The sequence below is a fragment of the Vulpes lagopus genome, chromosome 18 (assembly GCF_018345385.1).
Source record: "Vulpes lagopus strain Blue_001 chromosome 18, ASM1834538v1, whole genome shotgun sequence".
Lineage (NCBI taxonomy): Eukaryota > Metazoa > Chordata > Mammalia > Carnivora > Canidae > Vulpes > Vulpes lagopus.
In genome coordinates, this window is record NC_054841.1 from 7,892,227 (window position 1) to 7,912,226 (window position 20,000).

Below are 20,000 nucleotides of genomic sequence, written 5' to 3' on the forward strand. Positions count from 1 at the left end.
CCGTGGTTACTAGGGAAGGGAGGCGGCGACCCAGGTCAACGTGAGCAGGTGCAGTGGGTGAGGGGACAGGGACAGGATGCCTGGAGTGCCAGGGAGGCATTAGTGCGAGAGGAATCAGGTGTGAGAGGAGTCGGGTGCTGGGTTGTGATTGGAGAGGCGAGAACAGCCCCCGAATCCAGGAAGGGCACCTGCTTCCGTGGGACGATCCTCGGGGAGGGACGCCCCACCCTGCCTGTGTTTGCCTTGCTCTGTGTGTTCAGCCCGCAGGCTCCGGAGGAAGCAGAGGGCGCGGGGCCCGGCTCAGTGGACGGCCCAGCGCGGTGCAGCGGCAGCCGGAGACGAGGCACCCCGAGCAGGAGCAGCCCCAGGTGACACCAGGGCACTGCCAACAGTCCCACCAGGGGCCCGACAGGTAACGGCTTCCCGATCAGGCTCGTTGTTTGTGGCACGTGGCGAAATACGGAAGGTGGGCATCAGGGAGGATGGACCGTGACCCCAGCTCTGCCACCGATTCGCGGTGTGGACTTGGGTACGAGTGGGCCTCAGTTTCACCGTCTGTGAAATGGATCCTCAGACAGCCTTACCTAAGTGGGTTAGAGAAGGAAACATGGCAACGTAGGCCGCGGCGGGTGGAAGCAACAGAAAGAGCTCCAACTGGCGTGGACCCGTTGAGAGCCATTGCAAGTGTGAGCCGTGGGGTAAAACATCAGCAGATGCAGGGGCGCCCCGGTGGCTCAGTGGTTGAGCGCCTGCCTTCGACCAGGGCGTGGCCCTGGGGTCGAGTCCCACGTCGGGCTCCCTGCATGGAGCCTGCTTCTCCCTCTGCCTGTCTCTGTCTCTCTGTCTCTCTCTGTGTCTCTCATGAATAAAATTTTTTTTCAAAAAATCAGCAGATGCAGGGGTATGCTATGTGGTGTAGGGACCACCGTCAGGACAGGAGTCCCCCATAGCAGAGCTGACTGTGAGTCAGGGCCAAAGGGCATGGTCCAAGGCAGTGGAGGAGACAGGGAGCCAGACTCCTTGCTGAATCTGGCTCTTTCGTCTTGTTTGACATTCAAAACCATCCTTCGAGGTAGGTGCTGGAGTCAAATCCGAGCTGCAGGACTCCAGAAGTTGGCATCGCCCTCTGAGACTCCTTCTGCCTCGAAGAGCCAAGGTGATTAGAGGGTGGGTGCCCTGGGGCCAGATGCCACCGGCAGGCTGGGTGCCCTGGGGCGGGTTGCTTCACCTCTCTGGGCTTCATTTCCTCGTCTGCAAAATGAGCCCGATCGTAGCGTCCAGATCCAAGCATACTTTGTGAGGGTTGAGACGAATGCGTGGGACACCCGTGCGCTTAATCAATACTAGCTCTTATTTCTACTGTCACCATCGTCTCTGTTTTACGATTCTGGAGACAAGGCGGGGCAGGGACTCCTTCTGGGTCTCATAGAATGGAACTGAGAGCCCATCCGTTCAGGATTTGAGTGACGTGAGCGAGGTACGCACAGGAGTGCAGAATTTAAGAGACACCAAGAAACCCAGTCGTCAAGATAAATTATACATATTTTCTTGAGGGGGACAGGTGGGGTGTCCGAGGGAGAGGGAGAGGGAATCTTCAGCAGACTCCACACCCAGCGTGTAGCCCGACATGGGACTCGATCTCACAACCCTGAGATCAGGACCTGAGCCGAAATCAATGGATGCTTAACCGACTGAGCCGCCCAAGATAAATTAGATTTTAGTCGCTAAGTAAAAATTAGCAATATTTAAAAATTGAAAATTAATGCTAAAACATCCACAATGAACAAAATCACATGTTAAGTAAAGATAGGATCAGTACCAGCGTGATTGTGTTTTTTAAGATACTGTGTTAAAGGGCACCTGGGTGGCTCAGTGGTTGAGCATCTGCCTTTGGCTCAGGGTATGATCCCGGGGTCCTGGGATCAAGTCCCACATCGGGCTCTGCACAGGGAGCCTGCTTCTCCCCCTGCCTATGTCTCTGCCTCTCTCTGTGTGTCTCTCATGAATAAATAAATAAAATCTTTTTTAAAAATCTTTAAATAGGGATCCCTGGGTGGCGCAGCGGTTTAGCGCCTGCCTTTGGCCCAGGGCACGATCCTGGAGACCCGGGATTGAATCCCACGTCGGGCTCCCGGTGCATGGAGCCTGCTTCTCCCTCTGCCTGTGTCTCTGCCTCTCTCTCTTTCTCTCTCTCTCTCTCTCTGTGACTATCTTAAATAAATTTAAAAAAAAATCTTTAAATAAAATGTTGTGTTAAAATATATTATTCATCTTGAAAGCTTGAGCTTTCTGGTGCCCCCCCCCTCTTAAATTTTACACGAGGGGCAAGTGTCTGGCTTACCCAGCATCTGTGGGGACCTGCTGGGACACCACTGGCTTCAGGCCTGGGGTACATATGTCCTGCTTTGCCCCTAAACAAGCCAAGAGAGGGACACACTAAAGACATTTTCTATTTAAGGGGGATTGAGGGGAACAAGCCAGAGTCCCCAGTAGTGGAGGATTCTGTTTTGCCCCAGATTTCTTAAACTCAGGAATGGCTGGTTGTCTTTCTACCACGAAGGCATGTGCTTCTGCAGAGCGAGCGGCCGGTGAGAGCCCAGCCTGGCTGGTTTCCCAGGACAGCAGATGCTCGCAGAGAGGGATGGGCCCGGCAGGCCCAGGGAGGGTCGAGGATCCGCTCCACGTGCACTCATGCAACCTGCTGGAGTGACACATTTGCTGATTGTCGCACTGTTGGCAGCTTCTCTCACCTCTGCCCCACACTGGGAATAGTTTAGGATGTGCCAGCCTGAGTCCCTGGAACCACATCCGACTCCATCTCTGCCTCCTTACAGCTCTCTGATCTAGGGGGACGAGAGTTCCTCTTCTTCATGCATTTAACCATCAACGCCAATTAAAGACAAGCAGGACAAGCAAGGCCCCTGTCCTCACGGGGTTTGCATTCCGGAGGTGAGGGGCCTGCATCACTGAGCCTCGGTTTCTTTATCTGTGCAATAGGAGAATAATGGGGCGCTGTCAGGAAAAATAGGGGCAATGCAACTATAGCTCCTAGCCCCAGGGCCAGGACGACGGTGAAGCAAACAAGGCGCCTGGGGGCAAAATCTAGGGGGGAGGGGACGCTCATTCCCAAGTGCAGATTCTGGACCTGCCCAGACCTGAGAGGAATGCCTCCCCCTCGCATTTTGTACCTGGATGCCTCTCTGGCCTTACCCTAATCCTGACCCTGCCTGGCGCAGAGTCAGCCTTCAGATAGTGCCACCTGCTACCCTATTAGCATAAAGACATTTACTGTAACACTAAGAACAGGATGGGAAGCTCTAAGCCTTCTAGACACATGACCGTTGGTACAAATGTAACCGAGCGTTCCAGCAGCAAGACCTCAATGACCAAGCTTTCCTGAAAGGCCAATGTGATTTTGATAAAGGCACCTCGTCCCCCCCGGGCCCACCCAGTCCTGTACTAGGGCGCGGGGCTTGGGGAGCTCAGTGAAGGGCGGGTTTCAGTCCTCACATGCCCCCTTGTGCGGGAGGCAACCTGTGCCACCGCACACGGCGGCCCTCAGAGTATCTTACCACTCCCAGTACCGCGCTGGAGAACCCAGGCAGATGGAGGATCATGGGACCTGGTGGGGCCAGGCTGGTCTCTTTACTCATTTTGATCCTGCCTTTGGAATTGGGGGGCAGAGGGCTTGTCCTGCCGGGTGTGCCAGATGGCTCTGTTGGCTTTGCCCTCAGCTGGGTGGTGAGGAGAAGCCACAGTTTGCCCACATTCCATCGCGTCGGTCAAAGGTGTTTCTGCTTACTTGGTGACTAATTCTGTCACCATTCCACGATTCGAGAACCTCCCCCTTCTGTTTGACAGTCATTTAGCTCCTTGCCGGCAAGGCAGCTTCAGAAGTGCTTTCTCCAGGGCAGCTTGCCTCTTGCCTGGTGTTTTTAATCCATTCCCTGGAGGAGAGCTTGTTGGTAACCTCTAACTGCAAGGAGGCCACATGAACACCAGTTGGTGTAAAAGAGGAGGAGTTCGAGGACAGCTTCCGGGGTGACTAAGTCACCCACGGATCAGAACACCGAGCTAATGGGGTCATAACATTAATAAGAGAAATAAATAGCTTTGGGAAGGAAAAGGAACATTTTCTCACCTGACTCCTGCCATGCCCCTGTGCTAAATCTTTGCACAAAGATGATTGCATTCCTCCCAAAGTGTGCATTGACTTTAGATCAGACCACACTCCTTGACAAGTTGTGATTTTAATTTCTTATTGCACAGATCTGCAATATTTTATATTCTAAGTTGTATTACATTATATATAAACATAAAAAAAAAAAAAGCATAAGTTACCTGGCAGAGGACACAGTAAAAGGTAGGAAATAGAAAGTTGAGGGGCACCTGGGTGGCTCGGTCGGTTACGTGGTGGACTCTTGGTTTCGGCGCAGGTCGGGATCTCAGGGTCGCGAGTTGGAGCCCCACGCTGGGCCCCATGCTCAGCACCGTGTCTGCTTGAGACTCTTTCTCCCTCTCGCTCTGCCTTTTCCCTTGCTTGCTTGCTTTCTCTCTCTAAAATAAATACATAAAACCTTAAGAAAATGGAAAGTTGAGAGTTTGAACCAAGGTGCCAAGGGCTAAAGCCTGAGTTATGGACTCAGCAGCAGACAATCTGTATTAGTCAGCTCATGCTGCCACAACAAAAATGCCATAGACTGGGTGACTTAACAGATACTTATTTTCTCACAGTTCTGGAGGCTGGAAGTCCTTGATGAAGGTCTTGGCAGACTCTGATTCTGGTGGGACCTCCCTTCCTGGCTTTCCGGCTCTGCTGCCCTCTTGTGTGTCCTCACGTGGTAGAGAATGAGCTCTCCCAGTGACTCCTCCTCCAGAGACACTAATCCTGTAAGACCGGGGCCCCACCCCACTAACCTCCTCTAACCTGGATTACTTCCTTAGAGATTTTTATCTCCAAATGCAAACTCAGTAGGAGTTAGGATTCTCTTCACTATGAGAGTTTGGAGGAGGAAGTAGTTCAGTAGTTCAGGTAAGGAACATAGGCTCCCTGCATGCCTATGGCTCTGCATCTGTAAAATGGGATAATATCAATACGTGACTCGTGGAGTTCTTGTGATATGTCAAAATAAGAAAGCACTCAGAGCAATATCCAGCAATGAGTCAACTCTGTAGAAATACTAGGTATTAGGGACGCCTGGGTGGCCAGTGGTTGAGCATCTGCCTTCGGCTCAGGTCATGATCCCGGAGCCCTGGGATAGCAACAGGCTTATTGCAGGGAGCCTGCTTCTCCCTCTGCCTCTCTCCGTGTGTCTCTTATGAATAAATAAATTTAAAAATCTTTAAAAAAAGGAAATACTAAATATTATTATTATGAAGGTACAGCACATTTTATTTGGGCTTTATAACCAGGGCTAATCCTTAGTCCTTGACTGCTGTACACCAGCCACTGGGCTAAGCACCGTGTGGACTGCATTATTTTTATCAGCACATGAGAGCGTTGAGGATGAACCTGTCAGGATCTTTCCTCCACCCTCATCCTTACAGGCCAGGAACTGAAGCAAATGCAGACGGCTGGTGGGAGCCAGGACGTGAACCCAGGACAGTTTACTCTGTGTCACAACCAGGGACTTGTTCCTGCAGCCAGCTCCTCAGAAATGTAGGTCACTAGGGGATGCTACACCATAAGCATGGGGAGGACACTATGAGTCCGGCCCCTAGAGCAGGGTCCCTCAACCTCTAGACTGGGGGCCGTCCTGTGGAGTGCAGGGTGTTCAGCAGCATCTCTGGTCTCCACTCACTGGGTGCCAGGAGCAGCGCCCCTGAGCTGTGACCATCAGGAATATCTCCTGGAGGGCAATGCAGCCCCCTGCTCTAGAAACACTGCTCTCAAGTTATTGTAAGAAACAAAAAGAAGCATATTTCTAAAGAGAACAGATATTGGGGGGGGGGGAGATAGAGAGAGAGAGAGATTGTGAGTGGGCAGAAGGAGAGGGAGAGAGAGAATCTTAAGCAGATTCCACCACCCAGTGCATAGCAGGACACAGGACTCGATCTCACAAGCCCGAGATCATGGCTGGAGCCCAAATCAAGAGTTGGACACTTAATTCACTGAGCCACCCAGGCGCCCCAAGAAAACATGTTGCTATAATAATGTAAGTCACCAACAAATACCGCAAGATCCAAAATAGTTAATGTATAGTCCTAGAGAATTAGGGCCAACCACCCCAGCCGTTGGGTGTGTACCGCCCTCTCTCCCACTCGTCGGGCGCTGGCTCCATGCCGGGCACACACCTCCCTCATCGAACCTTCCCTGCAGAACAGTGATGAGCAAGCGCTGCTGGGCAAGTGCCACAGCCTCTCTGTCCTCAGTTTCTCATCAGAAAATTGAGCGTCTAACCCAGAGGGCTGTTGCAGGGACCAGGGGAAGTCGAGGCACGCAGATCAGGGGTGTGCGGCCCAGAGACAACCCTCCAAGCCTGTTCGTCGTTGTCATCATTAGGAGCACTGGGTTTGCCACAAGAAAAATGCATTCCGAGGGCCCAGTGCCTTGCCCAGAGCCTGGAGTGGGGCCTTTTTCTCAGGGGCAGGTGGGGGCGCCCAGACAAGCAGGAGAGAGAGATTGCTCCCAACTCCGGCAGCCCTCTCCCTCTTCCCCGTGGGGCCTGTGCCGCCTGGGAGGGTGAGCCTGGCTGGAGCACCCACTCCCAGGGAAGGACAGCCGGAGACCGAGGTTCCCCTGCGTTCGCAGGCTGGGAGAACAGAGGACCCACAAAGAGTGCCCTGGCAGGGTTGGGGAGGTCGTCAGATGCCTGGGCTGAGGATGCTTTGTGGGGCCTGAAGGCGGAGGCCCTTCCTCCATCTGAGAATCTTATGTTCTGTGTGTTGGGGTAGGCAGCATCTGGGGGAGGTCCCTGGCCCTGGGTGGGAGGCTCGTGCACCCCTAAAATATCCACAACAGCCACCCTGGCTGCCACAGAAATCGCTGGAGATCTTGCAAGTGTACGGGTGCCCTGGACCCCACCCTGGAGAATCTGAGGGATCCAGTCCAGTGGGGGCCCAGGCATAGGGATTTTAAATCCACCCCCCCACCCCCCGCCCCGTTTCTCCTGCGTCCACTGACTGCGGCCTCCGGGACACGGCCGGAAGTGGAGAAGTCAAAGCACTTTCTATCTGAACCACCCCCTCGCAGAGGCTTGACCCTGAGTGTTCTCAAAATGCTAAGGCCTCAAAAATGAGTCTAATTTCAAAAACAAGACGCCCCGCCATATGGCGTGGCTGGTGTTTAATGTCAGGATAGGTCATTAAAAATAAAACAACTAACACCATTGGTTCGCAAAAGAAAGGGCATCACCTTCAAACTTTGTTGTTGTTTTTCAAAATAAAAACTGGCTCTTTCGGATGAATACTGCTTCCTTGATGAAAATCTGATCCGATTAATTTTTCTCGTTTGTTGGACACCAGAAAAAACTCCATCACAGGCAAGAAGTATTGTCTGAACCATCTTGAGGCTCAGTTTTGCCATCCGTCAACTGGGGGTGAAGAGGCCCTGCTGCCCAGGGTCCCTGAGCTGGGTCCTAGGGAGATCAGCTCGTCCCCGTGTGCCCGGGGCTTTCTTGGTTTTAGCATGAAAATCCTGCACCCCGAGCACCTTCTTTCCCAAGACAGCTGGGACGGATGCTCACCATCCCGGGGTCTTCCACATACGCTTGACCATGATACTCCCCTGTGCATTTACTAAAAACACAGATCCAGGGCTCCACCCCGGCTTTTCGGTGGGAGAATGTTGGGAATCAGAGGTGGTGCCAAGTTCCTCAGCTGCTTCCCACTCTCAGGGAGCTTTGGGGGAAGCTGCTTGAAAATCTGCATGGGAATAAGGATGACAACCCTAATCATGGCTACCAGTTGCTTTGTTGCTTTGTTTTGGTTTAAAGATTTTATTTATTTCTTCATGAACAGAGAGAGAGGCAGAGACACAGGCAGAGGGAAATGCGGGGCTCGATCCCAGGACCACAGGATCATGACCTGAGCTGAAGGCAGACACTCCACCATTGAGCCACCCAGGTGCCCCATGGCTATCACCTGTACGGTGCCCACCATGTGCCTGGCCTTCTTCCCGGCACCTTGCACGTAGTAACTCATTTAATTCTTGCAATGACCTCTTAAGGGGGGGGGGGGGGGGTGCTATTGTCATCTCCATTTTACAGAAGAGGAAACTGAGGCCCACTGAGGCTCAGTACCTTGCCCAGGGTCACTCACATCCTTGTCCTAATCGCCCCGTGGCTCTCCACCCAGAGTGTTCAGCACTGGGCGACACATGGTTAGCTCTCCCTCCCCAGCAGATGTGATCATCAGGATTATTTTCTTAGCTGTACCATCACGTGGGCATGGGAGGACTTGCCATGCTCGTGCCCACTTCTAACAGAAGATGTAATTGCTAAATGTGAAATTGCTCCCCTGGATTTCCCCAAACATTCCGACCTCGCCCTGTAGGCCCAACATATTCATTTCTGCTGATACTGACAATGGCCAATAGGTGGCAGGAACCTTTTGTTCTTGTCTCGCGTAAATCCTGCTCTTCACAAAATTTGAAGGAAAAGCAGGACCGATTTCACAACACCTATGTTATACCTGCTGGCGGGAAGCAATCCTAACTGAATCCAGGTTGTCCCTGCGAACAACGGGCAAATGCAGGGTCCTTCTTTCCATCCACTTGGCCCTGAGTTCGCCAAGAGGCTACGTCAAATGCGCAACATTCAGAAAAACAGAGCCCTGGCCTCACGCTTCTTGCAGCCCAAAGATTTTTCATGACCTCAAACATTTCTTTAGGTTTTTTGAATTTGAAATTCAAATTTCACTGAATCTGAACTGAATAAGGAGAGCTTGAAAAGTTTGCAAACCCCTTGGTGACTCCTTTTTCATTTTGTAAACAGCTGGATTCAGGTGGTGACGTAATCTCCCATGGGTCTTATCCTGGTGTGTGGTCTTGGTCAAGGCATTTAACCTACTAACCTCAGTTTCCTCGTCTGTAACATTGGAAGAATGATACTCCTGCCTTGCTGATTTGCTGCAAGGAGTCAATGAGTTTACTATAAGTAAAACCCTTTGGACAGTTTGTCAACTCACGGTACACCCTCAGCAATTAAGTTGTTGTTGTCACGATGTTGTCCACCACTGTGGTTGGTAGAGTTGTTGTCATTATTTTTACCTAGAGTATTTGGTAAAAATCCTGGTCAATTGGGGATCCCTGGGTGGCTCAGGGGTTTGGCACCTGCCTTTGGCCCAGGGCGCGATCCTGGAGTCCCGGGATCGAGTCCCACGTGGGGCTCCCGGCATGGAGCCTGCTTCTCCCTCCTCCTGTGTCTCTGCCTCTCTCTCTATATATATCTATCATAAATAAATCAATCTTTAAAAAAAAATCCTGGTCAGTCTTACTATGGCAACACTCTGTGTTGCCTTGATCCCCTTATTGGCAAACTAGGTGTATATTATTCAGGGTGATCTCTTGATAAACTTTCTGGAAAGGGCCAGTTAGTGAATATCTTAGGCTTTTTAGACCATATAGTCTCTGTGGAAACTATGTGGCTCTGCCTTGGTAGCGTGTAAGCAGCCCCATGCGGATAAGACATGAATGAATGGGCCTGGCTATCTTCCATTTTATTCTACTTACAGGTTACATTTGGATTTCGTGTAATTTTCCTGTGTCACAATCTACGATTCCTCTTCTGATTTTTGCCCCCAACTCTTCATACCCGTAAAGCCCGTGCTTAGCTCGCTGGCCGCACTAATAGAGGCGACAGACTGGATTTGTCCTACAGCTGCTGTTTGCACACCCCCGGGCTGTTGATGATTCCCTGTTATATTCATAATGCCCCGTTTATAGATGGAAGTGATGGTCTATAAATCCATGTCATGGATTTTATAAATAAGAACAATGGCAAAGTAACTAGTGTCTGGTATGTTTTAGGAAGTGCTCGGCTTTATTACCCGGTACGATTAGAAACCATATAAAATCCCCAGATTCTGTTATCTATCAAGTTTCCCCCAACGGAGCCAGGTGGTGAGATCTATGACTCTTTTTTGGCCTCTGAAATTTCTGATGACCCAGGGCATGAAACCTCATACTGTGGGCCAGAAGCCCATGGGAATCCTTGGAGGAGCATTGGCTGCTTTCAACCAGAAATCGAACGTCCTAGGTTTTATTCTGAAAGCTTCCAAAGCTGATGAGCCTGTGGCTCATCAAACATACATTATGCGTGTGTGTAAAAAAGAAACTTTTAGGTCTCAGGGCGGCAGGTGCCTGGAGCATCTGAGAGAGCCCTGCTTCTGGGACCAGGCGTCCTCTGGGTCAGCCCCTGACTCTGCCATTTTCTTTCTTTCTTTCTTTTTTTTTTTTTTTTTTTTTTTTTTTCTCTGCCATTTTCTGGCTGTCTCTCCTGGGTACATTTTGGGGACTTCATTCTTTCCTTTCAAAGGGGAGGTGATAATATGCAGAACATTCCAGCAGTTAGGAGCCTGGGCAGCCTGTGTTTGAATCTTGCCTCTGCCATCATTAACTGGGTGACCTTTGGAAAGTAATTCAACCTCAGCTTCCTCCTATCCAGAACGAGATGGTGAGAACACCCATTCCACGGGGGTGCTGCAGGGTTCAGCTGAACAATACAGGGAGTGTGCTTCGGAAACAGTGCTGGGAACTGCGAACGTGCTAGATAATGGTTGACTTTCATCATTATCAATAAAACAAGGTTCTTAAGAGGCTTAGTAATGCCGTGGGCACCTGCCTAGCTCAAGGCCTGCTGGGTGAGGGCTAGTTTTGAATGATTATTTCCTCCCTCCACTCCACAACTAATAATCAGCACCTGATAAATGCAAACAGCACAGGGAGAACAGAAGATACAAAGATAAAGATAGTTCCTGGCCTCATGATGCTTACAATGTACTGGGGAAGGGACACAGAAGCTAAACGTTGTGTTTTGCCTTCCTGGTCTGCATCAATTGTTACTTCGTCCCAGAACCACCCTACCTAGCATGGCAGCCTCCTGCCCCCACTACCCTGGCCCCTGTTACATTACCGATTTACTTTTGTTCATTGCATTGAACCCTATGTGTTTGGGCTTAATGAGCACTTAGATATTCCTAATATGGAGCCAGACATTGTTCCTACTGTTTTATAAGCCTTACTCATTAAGTCCCCGTAGCAGGCCTGGGAGGCACAGAGAGCCTAGTTAACTCATGCAAGGACACACAGCAAGGAGAAACAGAGAGAGGGTCAAGGTCAGGTTGTCTTGCTCCAAGCTCTGTGTTCCTAACCACTGCACCATGCTGCCTTGAACTATTAGAAATGGCCTGACTTACGGGTTTATTGTCCTTTTATTGTCTACCCACCAGACTTTCAGTCTGTGAAGTCCTGTTGAACACACAGCCGCAACGCTCATGCCTGGCACAGCATGAGGTACAGAGTTGGTACTCAGTACCTATTTGTTGAATCAACAAATGAATGAAAACACAGCCAAATAAATATATAATTACAAGTAGCACTAAGTGCCATGAAAAGTAAAAACTAACCAACCAACCAACCAACCAACCAACCAAAAAACCAAAAAGAGAAAAAAAAAAAAAAAAAAGAAAGGAAGGAAGGAAGGGGAAAAAAAGCCATTGCTATGAAGGATTTTAACAAGGGATCTAATTTGGTTTGATGATCACAGAATACTAAAAATTATAAATATTACATTGATTATCCTCATTCTAAAGTCTCCTTTGTTACAATAGCTGGGCAAGAGGGAAGGAAACGTTATCTATACTGAATATACCTTTCATGATGATAAGTATTTCCTCCTAGCAGTTGAAAACTGGGGCTGTATTTGACTTAAATTCTACTGAATATATGAGTCCCAAATATTTTTTCATCCCCCAAATATATATTAGCAATTGACCTAACTTGGGCTTGTGGCAATTACACCCACAGTAACTAGTCAGCTCTCTACACTTGACTTCATAAGCGGGAATAAGACTTCTGTTTGTCTTGGGGTTTAATTTCTCTCTCTCTTTTTCTCTATTACAGGAACAATGGGTAACGAAATGAGTGACCCAAAAAGAGTTGAAGACCAAGAGAATGAATCAGAGACAGACGCTAACAAGGTAGTATAGTTATGGCCACTGGGTCATTAGCTACTAGTAGCTAGATTTGGCGATGACAGCAGGATCAATGGCCTGTTCGGTGCTAATCACACATTCATTACTGATGATGCACTGCTGTTCCCGTGGACTGTTCAGTTGCATTCAACCTCCAGAATCCATCCAGGAGCTCATTAAAGATGCAAACACTAAGGCCCCCCCTCCCAAGACTTACTGAACCCAAAATTACAAGGCTGGGAGCCTGTGCAACTTATGTCTTTAAGGAACTCCAAGGTGCATCATATGGGGCCAGTTTGGTACCTGCTGTCAGGTGCTTCTCCGCTGTGGGTGATTTTTGCCTGCCTCCACCAGCGGACACTTGGCTGGAGACATTTTTGATTGTTACAGCTCAGGGCTACCTATCTAGCCAGTGGAGTCCAGAGATGCTACTAACCAGTGCACAGGACAGCCCCCCACAACAGAGGATGGCCTGGCCCCCAATGTCACTAGTGCTGAGGATGGGAAACCCAATTTAGGTCAGTAGCTTGCAGCGTTGGCTACTTTGGGATCATCTGGGGGATTAAAATATTGTTGCCAGAGCAGCACCCTAGATTGATTAAATCAGAATCTGTGTGTGGGAGTGAAGGCAGTCATCTGCATTTTCAGTGTAGCCAAGGTGGGGAACTATGAGTTCAGGAACCCTTATTTTAGGAGACTGCTCTGGAGGGCAGAGGCCAAGGACACCCAAACGCTGCTTTTTAGATCTTCTATGACCAAGTGGCAGGAAGCCTACATTTCTACCATCCAGTGCTTCTGAAATCAACCCCATTTAAGACTGGGAAGCCCAATTAAACATGGAAACCTCTGTAGGAGGCAGATAATACCTACGGACCAATATGGATCATACCATTGGAGAATTCCTGCTCAGAATAGAAGGCTGGAGGTGAAGCAATGGGCTCTAGTGCCTGCATAGTGGGTGCCAAGCCCAACGGCTGAGCCCACCATAGGGCAGCTTTGCAAACTCCCACGGCCTGGCCCCACCTGACAGCAACCGAAACACAGCCTCTAGCTGGGGGCTCAGGCATCAGAGGTCCCTCACGCTCCCAAGCGCCTTCTCCTAGGCTGGGAAACTTTAGCCTCCAGGGGCTCGGGCGGTGACGTAAGTAAAGGAAGCAGGCTGGGTGGGGCCCTCGGGGGACGAGAGACCAAGGGTCCATTTGCAGATGGCTGGCTCTGGCCAACAGGTACCAACCATCCAGATGTTCCCAGTCTTGTTTCTCGTTAGCAGCTGGAGAACAGTGTTCATGAAATCTCCTGCTTTTCAAATATTGGCAACCGGTTCCCAAAGAGACCTGAAAACAAAAACTCTGTGAGCCAAATAAATCCGATTGGCACGCCCAGGATGGCCCCCAAGGGATGGCAGGGGTGAGCTCGGGACCAAATGGTCACATAGGTTCGACGTTTCCTTGTGGTAATTGCTTGGGAGGGTTAATGACAGATTCAAGAATGCAGGCTGATTTTTAAACAATTATCAAAACGTAAAGAAAGGAAAAGTCTTCTGTGCTCCCCCCACCCCCACCCCAGGAGTCCCACCTGCAGGAGCTGCCATTCAGACTTGAGTTTTCTCTCGGTGCCCCTATTAACACATATTACACCACTGATAGGATTAGCAAAATACGATACCCCGGGCAGCGTACTTAGCACATAATCAATATTCAATTAGTGTCAACTATCGGTGATATAATGTAGATGGTCTTATTACTAAAATAGCATTAGGTAACATATGTTCTGGTAACATTTTTGTTTCTGTGTGAGTATATGCATCCGGACGCACACACACACATGAAAGCTTTTTAAATTTCTGCAGCAAATGACAATTATAGAAGCAATCAGGGCAGGGGCCTAAAATCAGAAAAAGGTCCCAACAGTGAGGATGGAGGGAGAGGGTGTGGAGCAGAAGGAAAGCAACAGTGAACTTCCTGTGTTTGCCGAGTTTGTTGACCAAAGGCCGGGCTGGGGGCAGCGCCGGGTGTGCGGGGACCGGACGGTGGCGGGAGTGGCAGGCGGGGGACCTCACGGGGCTGGGGATCAGCGTGTCGGATTCTCGTTCCCCATGGATTCGACGAGTGTCCCTGTTCGCCCGGGCATCCCCCTCTGTATGATGGGGTCCATCCTGCCTGCACTTGTGGGGCCCCCTGAGATGAATGCGTTAGTTTCTCTGGGGCATGATGGGAAGCTGGGTAGTTTCTAGAAACACAGACTTTAAGTTTATTTTGGTGATGATGCACCTGCAGCCTCGAGGTCCTTCCTTGAGTTCTGAGTTTCCCTAAACCCTTGGCCGCTGATGCCCCCTGATCTGTTCCAGGTGGCATCTGAGAGCAAGTGTGGTCAAAACGGGACGCCGGTGATCCTATCGACCCACGACATTACATTCTATGATGAAGGTCAGTGCCCTGATGGGAGGTGGACTGCTCCTGGGGCTGGGGCTGGGGAAGGGTCTGCAGATCCTGCTTATGGGGAAAAGAAAAAATGCAAGGCTTGAAACCACAGGCTCACTTTGGAACCATTAGTATGAGTGTCCTGGGGCTACCGGGCCAGTGTCACAAACCAGTGGCCTAAACAACAGAAATGTGTTGTCTCACAGTGCTGGAGGCTACAAGTCTTTTTCTTTTGATTTTATTCCGTTTTATTCCAAAATAAAACCACAGGAAAAAAAATGAATGTACAGGTGATGGGATAGCGGGGAAATGGTGAGGGAGGAGGGGGGAACACGGTGCTGGTGATGGGCAGTCCCGTGCCCCCTGTGATGGCGAGGTGGTCCTCATCAGATGGACACTCCTGCGTTCCAGGGCATTAGCACGTGGGCTGGGTTGGCGCCTTCTGAGCACCTCGAGGGGGAGTCTGTTCTCTGCCCCTCCTACGAGCCGCAGGTGCTCCCTGTGGCTTCCAGATGGTGTCCTCTCTACACACGTCTGTCCCTGGGTCCACATTTCCCCTTTTATAAGGACGCAGTCACATTGGATTGGTGTCCACCCTAACTGACCTCATCCTCGCTCGGTCATTTGCAAAGACCCTGTTCCTACACGAGGTCATAGGCACCTGGGGGATCCAGTTCAACCCTGGGCACCACCCATTCCTTCTGGAAGCGGCCGAGGATCTGCAGCAGCGAAGACAGAGGCAAAAGAGTGAAAACACTAAGAGGCAGGCACCTGGAGTCAGATAACCCGAGGCTACAGTCCCCGCTCTGCAAGGACTGGCTCTGTGACCTGGACAAGCCATTTCACTTTCTAAACCTGCACTTTCTCGACTCTCCCGTGTGGGGATAAGAACCCCTACATCACACAGTTCCCAAGAGGGTTAAAGGAGCCCGTCCGTGAAGCATGTCCATCTTATTAGGCATTTAGGAACTTTGCAGAAACTGGGAAAGTAGACAAGGCAACAGGATTTTCCCTAACACAAGGCCAGTTTTTAAATGGGACCATATATTTACGTATTTTATTTTGTCCTGCAGTTTAAGACTATAAATTCAGTGCGTGAAAGTGGCCAGGTTCTACTATGCAGAGAATATATATATATATATACGAAGATATAAGAAAGAACAAGTGGTTAAGGGTGAGAAGGCTTAGTGGAGTTCTTACTGGAATCAAACTGCTGGCTTTGCCCCCTACCAGCTGCATGACCTCAAGCAGAATACTTGACCTCTCTGAACCTCAGGCTCCTCGCCTGTAAAGTGGGATAACAATAGCGGCTACAACATAAGCATCCGATGCACTAAAGCACCGACATCAACGCCTGCCACCTAGCAAGTGCTCTGGGGATTAGTTGTCCTTATTACCGTGTGGCTCTGGTTGCTGTCATTGCATGTAACCTTCTGAGCTTCAGTCTCTTCTTCTGAGCCGTGAGGGAATGAGTCCTCTTATTGGTGCTAGAAGTTTTAGAATTTCCTCGTGTAAGGGGAAAACTCCTCTCTTTCTAGTCTGCTACTCACCCTACATCTGACACCAAACGTGAGGGGTTTCCATGCCAAGCAATTCTGTGACACCAGCTCGGTGTCCTCCATGTCAGTGCTGTTCTGACTCTGTCTCCCTAACATGAACATCAGCCCCCACAGGCTAAAGCCTCAGCCCCACAAGACTGCCTCTCACTTTCATTTGACAGTTGAAGGTGGTGAGTGGTCAGGTTACCCGCTGCTCCTGGCCTACCTGGCTACAGATCAGAGATGCCCGTGAGCCCCTCCCCAGGTTCAGTTGTCTGCTAGAATGGCTCGCAGAACTCAGGAGAAGAGTGGACAGACTAGATGGCCAACCCATCATAAGAGTGTACAACTCAGTAACAGCCAGATGGAAGGGAGGCATAGGGCATAGGCAAGGTAGGAAGGCGCCTGGGGGTGGTGGGGCTTCCCTGCCCTGTCTGGGCACACCACCCTCCTCGCACCCCCGCGCATCCACCATCCAGCTCTCTGAACCCCATCCTTTAGGGACTTTTGTGCATGCTTTATTACGCGGGCATGATTGATTAAGTCGTTGGCCATTGGCGATAGAACTCAATATCCAGCCCCAGAGATGGGGGATGGGGCTGAAAGTTCCAACCCTCTAATCACACGGCTGGTTCCCCTGGCAACCAGGGCCCCATCCTTAGGGGCTTTCCAAAGTCACCTCATTAACATAAACTCGGAGGTAGTTAAAAGGGGCTGGCTTGTTATGAATAACAAAAGACGTCTTCATGGCTCTTATCATTTCTATGATAAGCTTTAGGAGTCCTGTGCCAGGAATGGGGGATGAAGACCAAATACTAGTTCTTACCCTAGAACACTATATCATTCCTGAGGAGTTTATTAAAAGCTTAGATGGCAGGTGCCCTCCCATAGCCTCTATCTATGATAAACTAAGGTTGGGATTTTCCTAGAGGACTCTGACACACCGCCAGGATTGGCAACCCCTGGCCGAGAAAAGGTCCCAAGTTTCTTCCTCCCTTTAAGCCCTAGAGGTCAAACTTAACACTTTGACGTACACAACACGGATTGTAAATACAGCAGCAGCCTTTGATGAGAATGGGGTGAAAGCAGGCCCTTGAGACGCACAGGCTTTGAAATGAGAATCACACCGTTGATCTAATTTACAAACTGTAGATGTCTGTCCTCAAGAAGTTGAGAGGCACTGAGGATGTAACGTGTCCTACAGAAATCACTCTCTCTGTCATAATCATATTATCATTCCCCTATTTGTAGCACTGGGCGCAAGGGCGAGGAGTGTGTAGGAAGAACAGAAGAATATAGTGTTGGGGACTGAGAAAGCCTCCCTCCTCTTTTACTCCCTCCCTCAATCCCTGTCTCTTTCCTTTTCTACTTCTTTCCCTCCCTTTCCCTTTTTTCATTCCTTCTTATACATATACACACACATATATACACACACACACACACACACACATATATACACACATATATATTTCTTCCTATACATATACATATATGCATATATGTGTGTGTGTATATATATATAATTATATATATAATTATATATATAATTATATATATATATATATATATAATTTCTTCCTAAAAGGAGGAAAACAGGTAACAGAAACCCACAAGGATGGTCTGGAATAGCATATTGCTGTGTGAATACCGACACGAGCCAAGGGAAACAGAGAATCGCATTTTGGTGAGTCATGGGTTGGTTGCATTTAGCTCTGGTTCCCTGCAGCCTCGCTTTCAAAGTCCCGGGCACCCGCTGGAGAATCTGTAAAGAGCTGTGATTAATCCTCTGAGGTCAGAATTCTGCTGCCATTCATGGACAACTTGAGCCCTGAGCAACTCGCTTTGGAGTGATTATCCCATTTAATGAGGAAGGCAGCCTATTATCACCCTCTTGCTGTTTTCCCCAGGTTATTAACTAAGTTATAATTTTCAATGCAGTTTTTAAGGGGGTATAAAAGTAGGATTCTGGGGGTCTTTTTTTTTCATCCATTTGACAGAATTCTCTGACCCTGCCGTTTGATGCACATTTGTATTCATCTCTGGCGATGTATACACATACATCTGCACGTAGAGAAGAGTCACCAGAGAAATAGATAAATGGGATTCTGGGTGACTGGGGTTTTTTTTTTCTTCTTCTTCTTCTTCCTCTTCTTTTTATCTCTATTTTCCCCATTATGATTAAACAGTTCATCACCGCGCAGGACCGTTTCCTGCGAGGGCTTATTAAGACGTAGAGGTAGCAGTGACCAGACACACAGCATAGGAAGCCAGGATGCTGGATTTGAATTCTGCTGTGTGAGCTCAGGCAAGTTTCTGAGCCTCTGTCCTTGCATCTGCAAAATGCGAATGCTGTTCCCGGAGGAACCAAGTCGCTAAGATCATTGTGAGGCTGAAATGAGTTGATGTGTGTGAAATACTTAGAAGAGTGCCTCGCCTCTGGTAAACACATGCAGAAAGTTGCTTGTCCTGGGTTGCACTTAATGCTCATGCTCATCAAGGTTGTCATTGCGGTTTGAAGCTAACTGGAGTATCTCTAGCCTAACTTTTACATCTGGGTGGGCCCAATGTTCTCTCAAGGGTCCTTATCAGGAGGATGCAAAGGGGGGTCAAAGTCAGAGGGGGAGATGAGAGGGATAGATGTCACACAGAGAGAAAGATCTGACGATTCTGCAGGGCTGACCTTGACATGAAGGAAGGAGCCATGAGCCAAGGACTGCAGGAGGCCTCTCAAAGCTGTAAAGAGCAAGGAAGCAGATGCTCCCTTAGAGCTTCCAGAAGCTGCCCCGTTTTCCACTTCCGACTTTCAGAACTGGAAGATAATATATTGGTGTTGTTGTGAGGCACAAAAATTGGGGTGATTTGTTACAGCAACAATAGGAAACTAAAATGAGCACACTCACACTTTGGAGTTAGGGGACCTGGGCTTAGTTAGGTCCCAGCTCTGCTGCTCACTGGCTGTGTACAGCCTTGGCAAGGAATCTGTATTCTCAGAAAGTCATCTATCTGCAAAATGGGAATAATAATAATATTAACTTAATAGGAAAGTGTAAAGACAGTGGCTGGCACAGGGTAAGTAAGTTGAAATACAGGAATCCAGAAAAACCAGAAGCAGAGTCTATTGTCATGTGTGTCCTTTATCCCTGTCTTGTCATCTGACGATCTGAGATTTTTGCCACTTGTGCATTGATGCCTAAAACCTCACTAATCTTTGGGGAAATAAAAATGCCTCATTTTTCTCCTTCTTCCACTCCTTTCTATCAAATTTATAACATTGGTTCCCTCTCTAAAAATTAAACTGTTCAGGGACACCGGGGTGCCTCAGCGGTTGGGTGTCTGCCTTTGGCTTGGGTCGTGACCCCAGCGGGGTCCTGGGATCGAATCCCACATCAGGCTCCAGCCTGCTTCTCCCTCTGCCAGTGTCTCTGCCTCTCTCTGTGTGTCTCTCATGAATAAATAAATTTTAAAAATCTTAGGAAAAAAAAACAAACAAACCCAAAACTGTTCAGTCCTCACTGCTACTGGAAGGCAATGACTAATGCATGATTTATCCACCAGAACACGTCATTTTTCAGAAGGCAGAGACTGTCTCTGTTTTACCTGGATAAGAAGTTTCAAAATATTAACACCTTTCCTTTTTGTCCCTTGTCAATTGTTCCTCAAAAGAAGAATTGCCTAATTTTGCTTAGAAAACAAAAACAAAAAATATAAATAAATAAATAAATTAATTAATTAAATAATAACAAAAATAAGTGGAATCATTTTATGAGACTGAAAATCCATAGCTGAGCTAAGTGTCCCTGCCCATGCGGTAACATCATGAGAATAGAAGCATTTGCCAATAGTGACATTCGGGCCCAGTGTAATGGGAGTCCCCAAATGTCCAGCCAGCCCAGCCTAGGACAAATCCCTG

General features: G+C 49.0%; 1 protein-coding gene across 10 annotated transcripts in view; it reads left to right on the plus strand.

Annotated features, from left to right (window-relative positions):
- Positions 1-210: 210 nt before the first annotated feature.
- Positions 211-20,000, plus strand: part of BCAS1 (brain enriched myelin associated protein 1) — a 98,173-nt gene continuing 78,383 nt past the window's right edge. For 2 of the 10 annotated variants that reach the window (XM_041733358.1, XM_041733367.1), the window contains exons 1-3: positions 219-412; positions 12,062-12,138; positions 14,480-14,558. In XM_041733358.1, coding sequence (XP_041589292.1) covers positions 12,067-12,138; positions 14,480-14,558 — 151 coding nt within the window. In that variant the 5' untranslated portion in view covers positions 219-412; positions 12,062-12,066. Of the gene's footprint in view, positions 413-12,061; positions 12,139-14,479; positions 14,559-20,000 lie in introns of all 10 variants that reach the window. The other 8 variants (XM_041733359.1, XM_041733366.1, XM_041733360.1 and 5 more) reach the window with 7 other exon arrangements.